General features: G+C 34.7%; 2 protein-coding genes across 2 annotated transcripts; both read left to right on the forward strand.

Annotated features, from left to right (window-relative positions):
• Positions 1-2,062: 2,062 nt before the first annotated feature.
• Positions 2,063-5,796, forward strand: LOC112529836. The gene is made up of 4 exons (XM_025141259.1): positions 2,063-2,860; positions 4,575-4,782; positions 4,872-5,001; positions 5,429-5,796. The coding sequence occupies exons 1-4, from the start codon at positions 2,184-2,186 to the stop codon at positions 5,668-5,670; spliced, it is 1,257 nt and encodes a 418-aa protein (XP_024997027.1). The 5' UTR covers positions 2,063-2,183; the 3' UTR covers positions 5,671-5,796.
• Positions 5,797-9,068: 3,272 nt separating this feature from the next.
• LOC112529003 lies at positions 9,069-9,440 on the forward strand. Its single transcript, XM_025140085.1, has one exon. It carries the CDS (start codon positions 9,069-9,071, stop codon positions 9,438-9,440), a length of 372 nt encoding a protein of 123 aa, XP_024995853.1.
• Positions 9,441-11,989: the final 2,549 nt, after the last annotated feature.

An 11,989-nucleotide genomic window follows, 5' to 3' on the forward strand; every position in this document is an offset into this window, starting at 1 on the left:
ATTAATCATTTTTATTGTGGAGGATGTTAATCATAGATATTATCATCTTCATTATTTTAATTTTAGAGAAATACATGAAACAATTTCATTAATGTTAGAGAAATACATGAAATAGTTTCATTAAGTATTATATGAAACAATTTCACAACTATATATGAAACAATTTCATCACAAAAAGTATTATATGAAACAATTTCACAAGATTAAACAATTTCATGAAAAAATTTCATAAGATTAAACAATGAAATCGACAGATGAATGTGGTTTGCACGGTTTACACAAATGAGGGCGGTTTTCATATGATCACTCCTCTATATATATATATATATATACACACAGAGAGAGAGAGAGAAGATCAAACGTGAATGGTACATATTTAAAAGAACACGAAAACGGGTAAATCACGTACAAAATCGCATGTGATTTTATATTAATGGTCAAAAAAAAGTATATGGGCGACTTGTGGCTGCATCTTCAGGTCGTCGGGCAAGGTTTCTGAATCACATGTGATTTTGTATATGGTGTTAGTGTAAATCACATGTGATTCGCCCGTTTTTGTGTTCTTTTAAATAGGCATTGTTCTCACTTGATTCTGCCTCTCTCTCTCTCTCTCTCTCTCTCTCTATATATATATATATATATATGTGTGTGTGTGTGTGTGTGTGTGTGTGTATATAGGGTTGGGTTCACGTGAGACTAGACTGTTTTCCCTAAGATTCATGAGAACACTATTTTACACTTGAACTTCACAACAAAACACTGTGAAGATAAAAAAAATCCAAACTTTTACAGCAAAAACACTGTGAAAAGGTATCTTCACAGTGTTTTGCTACCCTTCACAATGATTTGTTGTGAGGTTTCAAGTATGAAAAAATAATTTTACGGGTCTCACGAAAACAAGTTGGTCTCACGTTATCCTAAGTCTCTTTCTTTCTCTCTCTATATATATATGTGGGTCTTCCTTCTCTCAACCAGAGTCCTACATTGCCTAGTTACGAACCAATCAATCTGTGTATATATATATATATATATATATATATATATATACTACAGGGCTTTATAGAGAGAGAGTCAAATAAGTTTTTGGCTATGTTTAGCAAACTAACCGATAAATTTTTCAACGTTGTTAAAAACTACTTTCTTCATCCTAAAATACATGCGTATAATGAATTGAAAAGGGCACATAATTCTCGAAACATATAATTATTAGTCTTTTTAATTATTAAATAACAAACTTGCTTTTAATACAAAAAGAATAATGAATATTTCCATCTCGATATAATTGGAAATAAATCCTTAATTTGGAAGGAAGGGAGTAGCTAATAGGTTAAATAACCCTCTACATAGGGGGTATTCACCAAGTCAAACATAACCGTTTTTGACGGTTTGGCGCCAAATCGCCAGGTCGGTCTAGTCTTCTGTTAGAATGTTTTTTTGAACGGTTTGGACCGAATCGACCGCCAAAAATACGCACGTATTAATTATATTTAGTTTCAAGTCGTAGGTTTAAATCAGACAAACCAGACCGCATTTTTATGTCCAGTTTGATTGGTTTGGCCACTCGCTATCAAAACCGCTCGGTTTGAAATTTTTTCTAAACTGCAATTATCATTTAGTTTATGGTTTGAAAAGTTAAACTGCAAAAACTTGATCACACGGGTGTTTGAGATTGCTTATTTGAAACAACTTATGTTTTTCTACAAAAGCACTTGTCAACTTATTATAAGTCAGAAAAGTTTAACTTCTTCAAAAACTCTTTATTACCGGTTTGACACCGGTATAAGTTGTTTATCCAAACACTCAAAAATGTTTATTACCAGTATTACACCGGAATAAGCCAATAAATTATTTTTATAACATGATAGATATTTCCTTTGGCAGAGTTGTTGGTTTGTGGTGTCATCAAAAACACAAATTCAACGATTTCTGTCATTTTGTCAAATAACCCTTCTCATTTTCATGGAGTTGTTGGAGATATCATCTAAGTTTTCTTCCACTTTCAACTACTTCGTGACTACCTCCCTTTATTTTTGACACCAAGTGCCACCCTCCTACCCGATTGCAACCAATCGATTAACAGTCGATCGCTCGATCATCGAATTACGAAAATCCATATATACACTTCTACTCGCCATTTCAGATTTCCGTTTCCACGTTAATCAATAGTTCGTATTTGGACTCAAATGTTGCGAAAGTTTGGTAAAAGAGCGAGCTGCATTTGGTCAAGGATCAGACTCCGAGTGCTCGTATGGAGGACCGTATCGCGTAAAGTGGTGATCGGGAGATTCAAGAAGAAAAATCCTACCAAAAAAGATCGAAATGGTGATCAAATTGCTCCAAATCGTATACGGGTTGCCTCTTTTAATGTTGCTATGTTCTCCCTTGCACCCACGATTGCTAAATCGGATGGAAAGTGGATCGACGGTGTTCGTGGACACGAAGGTAATGGTGGACCAATTAAGAGCATATTAAAGCCGTCTCCTTTGCGTTCTACTACAGTAATTGGGAATGAACATCTTCCCAAGAAAGTCTCGATAAATCTTCCGGAAAACGAGATATCGATGGCGCAAAATCGGGTCCTAAGAAGCCCGATTTATCTCCCAATGATGAATTGGATGGATGATGGGAATAGAAGCATTCTTGATGTGCTTAAAGAAGTCGATGCCGATATACTGGCTTTGCAGGACGTGAAGGCCGAAGAGGAGAAAGGAATGAAACCGTTATCGGATTTGGCTTTCGGTCTCGGGATGAATTACGTTTTTGCGGAAAGTTGGGCTCCCGAATATGGGAACGCCATTTTGTCGAAATGGCCGATTAAAAGGTCGAAGGTTCAAAAAATTTACGATGAGCAAGATTTCAGGTACAACTCGTTTCTTGTTAATTTGTCTTCTTTTTTTCGAAGCGGTGTTTGGGATTGCTTATAAAAACAACTTATTGACTTATTCCGGTATGGTACCGGTAATAAGCACTTTTGAGTGTTTTGATAAACAACTTATACCGGTGCCAAACCGGTAATAAGGAGTTTTTAAAAAAGTTAAACCCTTCTGACTTATAATAAGTTGATAAATGCTTTTGTAGAAAAACATAAGTTGTTTAAAAAAACAATCCCAAACACTCGTGAATCGCAAATATAACCATGGTATTTGACATAGTAATAATTAAGCAACTTTTATGAATTTTAATAGTTGCATGTAAACAATTTAGGAAGTAAAGAATAAGATAATGAAGAGTGTGCAAAACTTGAATTGGATCAACAAAACCAAATAATTATGTTGTCGGCATGGGAATGGGACGGGAACCTCAATTCCCGTCCCCATATCCATTCTCAACAGGGATTCCTCAACGGAGAAACGGGAATTTTTTTTTCCGTTTATATAAGTTATTTTAGATTCAAATATGTGAGAGACCATACATGTGTAAATTTCAAACATTTTCAATAAACCTAAAACCGAAATGTATTTAATTTAATACAAAAAAATCACATCATCATATAAGAACTAATAACTTAAAAAAAAAAATCAATTTAATCCAAAAAAAACTTAAAGTCACATGTACCAAAAAAATATTGAGTAATATACAAAACTTATCGATTAATTGTATTTTGACTTGACATCCAAAATATTACATATTATCCAAAAAGTAACAATTTTAGATTATAAACCTAGTTAAAAAATAGAAAACTATGAACTACCGTTTTAGTTGAAATAAATAATATATATATATATATATGTGTGTGTGTGTGTGTGTGTAATTTATTAATTAATATATATAACGGGTACGAGACGGGACGGGAATACCATACCCGCCTCTGTTCCCGTCCCCCATCCCCGGTTTGAGACAAACGGGGATCCCGTCCCCGTCCCCAACCGGGGTGGGTGGACCGGGTTCCTCGACGGGTCGGGGCCCACTCCCATGCCTATGCCAACCGACCAAACCGTATAATCATATTAGTTATTTTATAGTATACTTTTGGAAAATGTATTATAGAAGAACACTCGTACTTAATTATAGGTGATGCACACGTCGTCAAACACGTACCAAGGTTTAAATTGAACTCAAATCCAATGATAGGCTGAGTCCGTAATCATTCTTCTCAGGGTTTGTATTAAAACCGAATGCACGTTTGCCACAAAAATTGGGTACCCGAGAAATCAATTAAAGCCGATCAAGACTTAAAACATTAACTTAAACGAAGACTTCCGAGTGTGCAATTCATAAACCATAAGTTGAGTGATTACACAATTTAAAGTCAAAACCAACAATCAATGGATTCCATGAATGCTAATAATTTATCAATCCCATGCTTAATTTCAACGTCAATCATACCAAAATAGTACGATTGGTTTGACCTTGGCTGCAAAGATCAAAAGTACCAGGAGGGTCTCAGGTTTAAATCTCCTTGTGGCCACGAAGGTTCAAATGCGATGACTCCGGCCATCTGCAAAGCAAGTGGTTGTCCTGAGATTAGTCGACTCGTATAGTGGGTTGGATATCCAGGTTAATAAAAAAAAACAACCAAAGGTACCATTAGTTATTTGGTTCGATCGTGATATGTTGTTGATGGATCTATACAGGAACGTACTCAAGGCGACAATTGATGTCCCACGGACTGGCCAACTCAATTTCTATTGCACACAACTCGACCACCTTGACGAGGAATGGAGGATGAAACAGATCAATGCCATTATCAAATCAAGCGATCAACCACACGTTTTGGCCGGTGGCATCAATTCGCTCAGTGGATCGGACTATTCAACCGAGAGATGGAACAACATCGTCAAGGTAATGAAAATAGTCACATTTCCCTTGTATTGAATTATGATCTCCTTTTGTCCACGTACGACCGGATCACTCTAATGTTTTTGTTGCAGTATTACGAAGAATTGGGAAAACCGACACCAAGAATAGACGTGATGAATTTTCTACACGAAAACGACTACATTGATGCCAAGCATTTTGCGGGCGACTGTGAGCCAGCTGTGATCATTAGCAAAGGGCAAAGTACAAATCATAAGCTTTAGCTTTTTTATTAATTGTGGGGGTTCGGGTCAACTTGCGCATATCAATCTCAACTAACGTTAACAGTCTAAAAACCTCAAGTGGGCTCTAAGGGTGCATTCAGTACACAGTACACAAGACTGAATAGTCTATATTGTCCCAGATTGGACATGACATTAGATCAGGATATGATATGACCTGAGTGGGATAAAAATGCACTCACCTACCGCACTTTCTCGCTCGTATAGTCATGTCTGGTTCGATCCTGTCTAAGTACCAAACGCACCCTAAGAGAACTCGAACTAGTGACCAATAGAGAGCAAACCCAAGGCGTGTTCAGTTGAGCTACCCCAAGGGTTAACGTTTTAAGCTTTAACATTGTTGCGAATACGTGTAACAAGGCTTTGATTGTTTCCTATTTGTGTATCAGGTGTACAAGGAACATGCAAGTATGGTACACGAGTGGATTACGTATTGGCATCGAGGGAATTGGAATACACATTTGTGCCAGGATCGTACTCGGTAGTATCCTCAAAAGGCACCTCCGATCACCATATCGTTAAGGTCGATCTGAAGGGTGGTGCTCGTGAGGTGAAGCGGACAAAAAGAATCAAAAAAAGTATCGTCAAACTAACATGTAAGTATTGTATCGATCTATGCAAGGATATATAAGTCGTGTGAAAGTATGATGTCCGATCCAAAAACGGTTACAAAATGTTTGGACCGACATAATTGATCGGTAGTCGATGAAGCTAACTCAACCGATTATGAGACATAACTGGCTATGACAAGAACATGTTATAAACCGGTTATATATAGCTTGGAACAAATATATAATTTGGTCGGGTTGTGGCACACTATTTAAGGTCCGGTGGTGTAGTAGAATTAATTTCATCTTCTCGGGTACGAATCCAAGTGTTGTCAAAATGCTTGTGATTAGGGGGTGCTCAATAACCCGACCAACCCAACCCAACCCAACGCAACGCGAAATAACTCAACCCCGAAGCAACCCAATGTCTAATCGAGTTGTAAAATTTTCAAACCATAGGTATTGGGTTGATATTGGGTTACTATTATTTGAATTCAACTCAACCTGAAGGACCCGATATCTTTTTATCTTTTGGATTTAATATGATTGTTGAATTTATGTTAATATATATATTAGACAATTATACTATTACGTACGCTTTTCATATACACATCTTTTCAATCTATTCACATCTTTATATAACTCATTCGTATATATGTTTGGTAACTGTAAACATATATACGTAAATTGAGAAAATTAATTGAATATGATATACGTAAGAAGTATGGATAAATTGTATCAAATGGTTAATGATGGAAAAAAAATTATGAGTAGAGAAATAACATATTTAAAGTTAGAAGAATATGTAATGTAGTATCAGTCCGACCAACCCGTACGGTTTGGGTTGGGTTGCACTTTCGTTTGGGTTGAATTGAGTTAAGATTTTCCAAACCGCAAGCATTGGGTTGAGTTATTCAAATGTCTTCAACCCGATCAACTCAATCTATGAACACTCCTAGTTATGACCATAGAGGTTCACTTACGATAACGACATTTGATTCTGTATAAAAGTTGGCTTGCAAATTTAGGGTTAAAAAAAACTATATAATTTGGTTTTATGTACGGTTACATGCATTTTTGGTTTATGTGTTTTCTAATTTTGGTCCCTACAGTTTGTTTATTACAAATTCTCATTTGGAATTTACAATTTTGTTTGGTTTTGGTCCTAATTTTTGTTAAAAAGAATTCCGTTAAATTAAAATATAGTCGGGGCTTTGTATGTAATCAGATAAGGGTGATGGAAGAACTCGTTTTTTTCTCAAACACAGATAAAACGCACAGGTTGATTTCTCTCTAAAACACACTAAGAAAATGAAAACGGGTCATTTAGGTTTATAACTTTAAATAAGATCTTAATTAAATTGATGACACAACTACAAGGGTGGTGCCTAATTGGTTTGAGCTTTGCTCAAAATACTAGGAGGTCTCAGGTTCAAATCCAAGGAAGAATAAAAATCCCCTTGTGGCCACGGAGGTTCAAATGCGGTGACTCCAGACTATCTGCAAAGCAGATGGTCACCCTGGAATTAGTCGGCTTACATAACGGATTGGATATTCAGGTTAATAAAAAAAATTAAATTGATGACACTTTGATCTATTAAACAAAAATGGGTATATACTCTGTAAAGTCATGGATTTAATTAACATGCATCTCTTTATAGTTAATTAAAATAAATTTCACCTGTAATCTTTTTTAAATGTAAGTATTTTTTGGTGTATTTATTTCACTTCATATAAGTACTTTTTTTATTCAAAAAATATTTAGAGACTTAATCATTCAAAATATGAAAGTCTATTAATATTTTTTTCAAACTTTTTCTATTATTTTTCCACATAATAATAAATTATGGAAATTAATGAGGGATACCATAAGTAAATAAATAAATATAAATTTATAAGTTCCCATTGATATAAAAAAATTACACAATTATACTTTTATATTTGTTTCATAAATAAAATTAATTAATTCGAATGAGTTGACTATGATGGATCTTACACATCTCATATTTTAAAAGTTCTTAAATAATTAAACTATAACATGTTAAGATCACATTTGCATATAACCATATATTTTATATATCAAAAAATATAATTTACACATCTGATCTTAATATCTACAAAAGCTACATGTATACATAACAAGTACAAAAATAACACATCATCCCAACATCACATGTAAGCAGTTGTATATTCTTCATACTTCCCCCTTTCCCTTTTCATTTGAATGAGCCCGACCTGTATTGCACATTTTGAAATACAAAAAATGGTTAGATCTTGAGGTCTAGCGAGAAATCTTTTTATTTGCTATTATATGAAAAATCACCAAAAAACTTTTACAAACCCAAATTTGTATAATTAACAAATGAACAATGTTTTTCAAAACTAACCTCTTTTGTCACATCAAAATAATGAAACACCCTTTTATCGTATCAAATAATCAAATAACTCATTTATTGCATCATACAAAAATTCGTCACATCATATGGATAAAATCATAAATTCCTTGCATCATAAGGGTGAGACAACCTCATTTCCTCGCAACACACTAGTCTGAGAACCTCATCTCATCACATCATATTGGATGCGATAAACGTAACTTGTCGCATCAATAAGATGCGATAAGTTAATCTTGTCGCATCACAAAAATGTGACAAACATGTTCCTTGCATTACGAGGATGCGATATAAGCAAGTCATCGCATCAATAGGATCCGATAACACAAGTTATCGCATTACACATATGCAACAACTTCAAGTCATTGCATCATAAGGATGCGACAACAAATTGTCATATGATAAAAATCCAAATTTCACATTCATTTGATTTTGTCACTCTTATAACCATAATACACCTCTCATGATTATGTCAGCCTTATAACCATAATACATCTCTAATGATTATGTCACCCTTATATCCAAGAAACACCTTTCCGGATTATGCCACCCTTATATCCAAAATACAAACCTTCTGATTATGTCATCCTTATAACCAAAATACACCAATTCTGATTATGCCACCCTTATTCCAATCATTCAATATTAACATATCAAAATACAAAATTATGCTAATAATATCAAAATCTTCTTTACAGGTTTTTGATTTTCTTATAAACCCTATTTCATCGCACTGCAATGTCGTTACGAATTTATGACATCTGTAAGATGAAAAACCATGAAAACCTCAAGTCTAGCATCTGTTTTCATTTGATCGCTAATATATATATATATATATATATATTCTATGGTTGAATCCATCAAGAAGCAGGTGATCCACTCAAAATCAAAGCAGTCACCACCTTTTTCTCTTCACCGTCCACGTCATCATCTTCTTCAAGTTATATAACCAGTCACCTTCCATGGTTTCAAGAATCCATACTTTTAGACACAGTTTTCATCATCTGTTTCTCTTCTGGTTCTCTTTTAGAAATTAGTTTTCTTTCTTCCTTTATCTCCATACCCACCTCCTTTTCGCAAGGAAGCTGATGGGTACGGAGGTGTTGCACCCACATGACTGCTTCGTCGATCTTCCTCCGCCCAACTTCATCGCTGATTATACCCCAAATGGCGGAGATTTTTATTCAAGACCCATAAACAATGGTGGTTGCCGGAAATTGCAGCCCCTCAGACGGCTGCCGGAGAAAATGGGTTCAACACCCGGAAGAGTCAACGATGGTGATGACTCCGACTCGTATGCAGGATCGGGTTTCTTTCATTCTCCCTCACCCAGGTCTCTACCTCTCCCATCGTTTTTTAACAAGAAACAGCAAGATTCCATGGCCATGGCGGCGGCAGATCATGGCGGTTTTGATGACTCCGCCACCCAACATCTCCGACGATTGCTCCGGCTCGGGTGAAATTGGATTACGTACTGGTGGGTTAGTTTCTGGCATGGAAGGAAGATGACTGGATGGATGGCTGAAGGTGGTGCGTGGTGGGTGTATATATATATACATTTTTGTATGTATATATCCAGGGGATTCAAGTTGGATGATTAATTTAATTTTGTTTTTTTTATGTATTGCTTTTTATTTTTACGCAAAAAAATAGGTAATGTTTTTTTTTTCTTTTAATACTTTTTGAAGTTTTCAATAATATATAACGATTTTTCTTATTATATCAATCATATGTTATTTTTTTGTTATTTTAAAACTTGTTAGATACATCTTTATAACTTATACATCTAGTTAGGGGGTGTTTGGGATTGCTTATTTTAGGTGTTTTTTTGACTTATTCCAGGGTACCGATGATAAGCTAAATGTTAGTGTTTGAATGAGGAAAAATAAAACTGTTTATACCGGTGCCAAACCGGTAATAAGCAGTTTTTGATAAGTTAATCTTTCCTGACTTAAGAAATACTGTTTAATACTAGTTTACCATTTTAACCTTGTTTTTATTAATGTTTATTAATTATTAATCTTATTGATATAAATTTTTGTCAAAGATATTATTATAAATGATGAAAAATAAATTTTTACATGTTAAAAAATCAAATAAGTTAATAAGCAATCCTAAAGACTCCCATAAGTCAATAATATGGAAATCTGTCTTTTTTGGTCATTTTACATATATAAGCAAAATTTGTCAAACAATAAAGAACAACTTATCAGCTTATTGTTTTTTGGTACCGTTATAAGTTAATTCAAACATTTTATATAAAACTCCAGTTTGATACCACATAAGTTAATAAGCATTTTTACGAAAATGCATAAGTTGTTTTAAATAAGCAATCCCAAACACCCCTAAAACCAACCTCAACTTGTTATTGATTTCTATTCTTCAACCATTTATTTGTGTTGGAGGAATCCATTTATAGAGTAAAAAATGAGCGTTTCGTTTTCATTACCATCGTTAGAACAATTTCCATTACTACCAACGGTAGCTTGGTGATGGTGATGGTGATGGTCAACAGTGGTGACGGTGTTAGACGGCATTACATGGACTGATTTCTTCCTTACCAGGTCTATTAACACGGTGGCTGGTCCGTACCACATCGAGGATCGGTCGAGTCGTGCCTGAACTCCCTCCATCTATTAAAAACGGATTTCGATCAATGCCAACTCGATGGTGATCAGATTCGAGTGGAAACCTCCGACGATGGTTTTTTTAAATTTTATCTCTGTTATGAGATTGGAAAGCATTATATACATGCTGGTCTATAAAAATAAAAATCACCTATCCCCAATTTCCATGTTCCATTAATGTCCACTAATCATATGAATACATGTAAGCAGAGAGAAAAAAGTAAACATGAATTAAATAAATTTAAAATAAATGAAAATCTGATGTATCTTAATTTCATTGGTGAGACATGAATGAGACGTGTGAATTTGGGACAGGTGACTTCTATCCGTTGTATAGTGTATCTATTAAGTTTTATATCTCGGTTCTAAGATCGTTTCACAATATGTTCTCGAGCTATATGCACATAGTGTACATCCTTTATTCACTATGTGTTCACATATCCAGGTATCAAATATAAAATCATTGTACTTGAGCGGAAAAATTGTTAGCATATGGTAAACACCTTTGTGAACACAAGGTTTTCGGAACATCTTTGTAGACCAATGTTTATAATTCAAAATTATTGATTTTTCAATGGTGAAGGTTAATGGCACCCCTAGTGTATAGAGATGGCCAAAATCCGGTCTTGGACCAGTCCTTAATCGGTCATAATCAAGACAAAAACCGGCGGTAACCGGTCCTGCCATAACCGGTCCCGGTGAAATACCTTGTAACCGGTCAAGCTTACCGGTAACCGGTTAAGGAATCCGGTCCCGGTTCCGGTCTCGGCCAAAAAAAATATTTTTTTTTCAAATTTTTGTTTATTAATAAATTTTTAATATGTTATTGATATGTTTGTAAGATGTTATTTTTAATATGTTTTATATAAATACGTTTAAAAATATGTTTTGTTATATATATATATATATACACGTTTAATTTTATAAATACGTTTTATTATTATTATATATATATATATATATATATATACACGTTGACTTTTGTTGACCGGGCCGTGCCGGTCCTATAACCGGTTACATAACCGGTTCCGGTCTTAACCGGTCTCGGTCCTAGAAAACGTTAAAATCCATAACCGGTACATAACCGGCAGTCCACAACCGGTCCATACCGGTCCCGGGCCGGTTTCGGTCCCTCTCCGGTCCCGGTTCCGGTCCTCTGGCGGTTACGGTTCTAGTCCCGGGCCCATTTGACCATCTCTAGTGTATACTAAGGGCACTCCTAAGCCTACTATAATCATTCTTCTTTTTTGCTATTTTTTTCTTTGTCTTTTTGTTATTTTTATTTTTATTTTTGTTTTTTTATTTAAATTATTAATTAATTCTTTTTTTTTAGTTTTTTCTCTCTTATTTATTTATATTATATTTTAATATAAATTATTAAC

This window comes from Cynara cardunculus (assembly GCF_001531365.2).
Source record: "Cynara cardunculus var. scolymus isolate 2C chromosome LG 16, CcrdV1, whole genome shotgun sequence".
Classification (NCBI taxonomy): domain Eukaryota; kingdom Viridiplantae; phylum Streptophyta; class Magnoliopsida; order Asterales; family Asteraceae; genus Cynara; species Cynara cardunculus.

Excerpts from the sequence above, each read along its gene's own strand:
- LOC112529836 (XM_025141259.1), top strand. The coding sequence starts at position 2,184 with ATGTTGCGAAAGTTTGGTAAAAGAGCGAGCTGCATTTGGTCAAGGATC. Across the intron at positions 4,783-4,871 it reads GATGGAACAACATCGTCAAG|TATTACGAAGAATTGGGAAA; the intron begins GTAATGAAAATA and ends TTTTTGTTGCAG. Across the intron at positions 5,002-5,428 it reads GATCATTAGCAAAGGGCAAA|GTGTACAAGGAACATGCAAG; the intron begins GTACAAATCATA and ends TTTGTGTATCAG.
- LOC112529003 (XM_025140085.1), top strand. The coding sequence starts at position 9,069 with ATGGGTACGGAGGTGTTGCACCCACATGACTGCTTCGTCGATCTTCCT.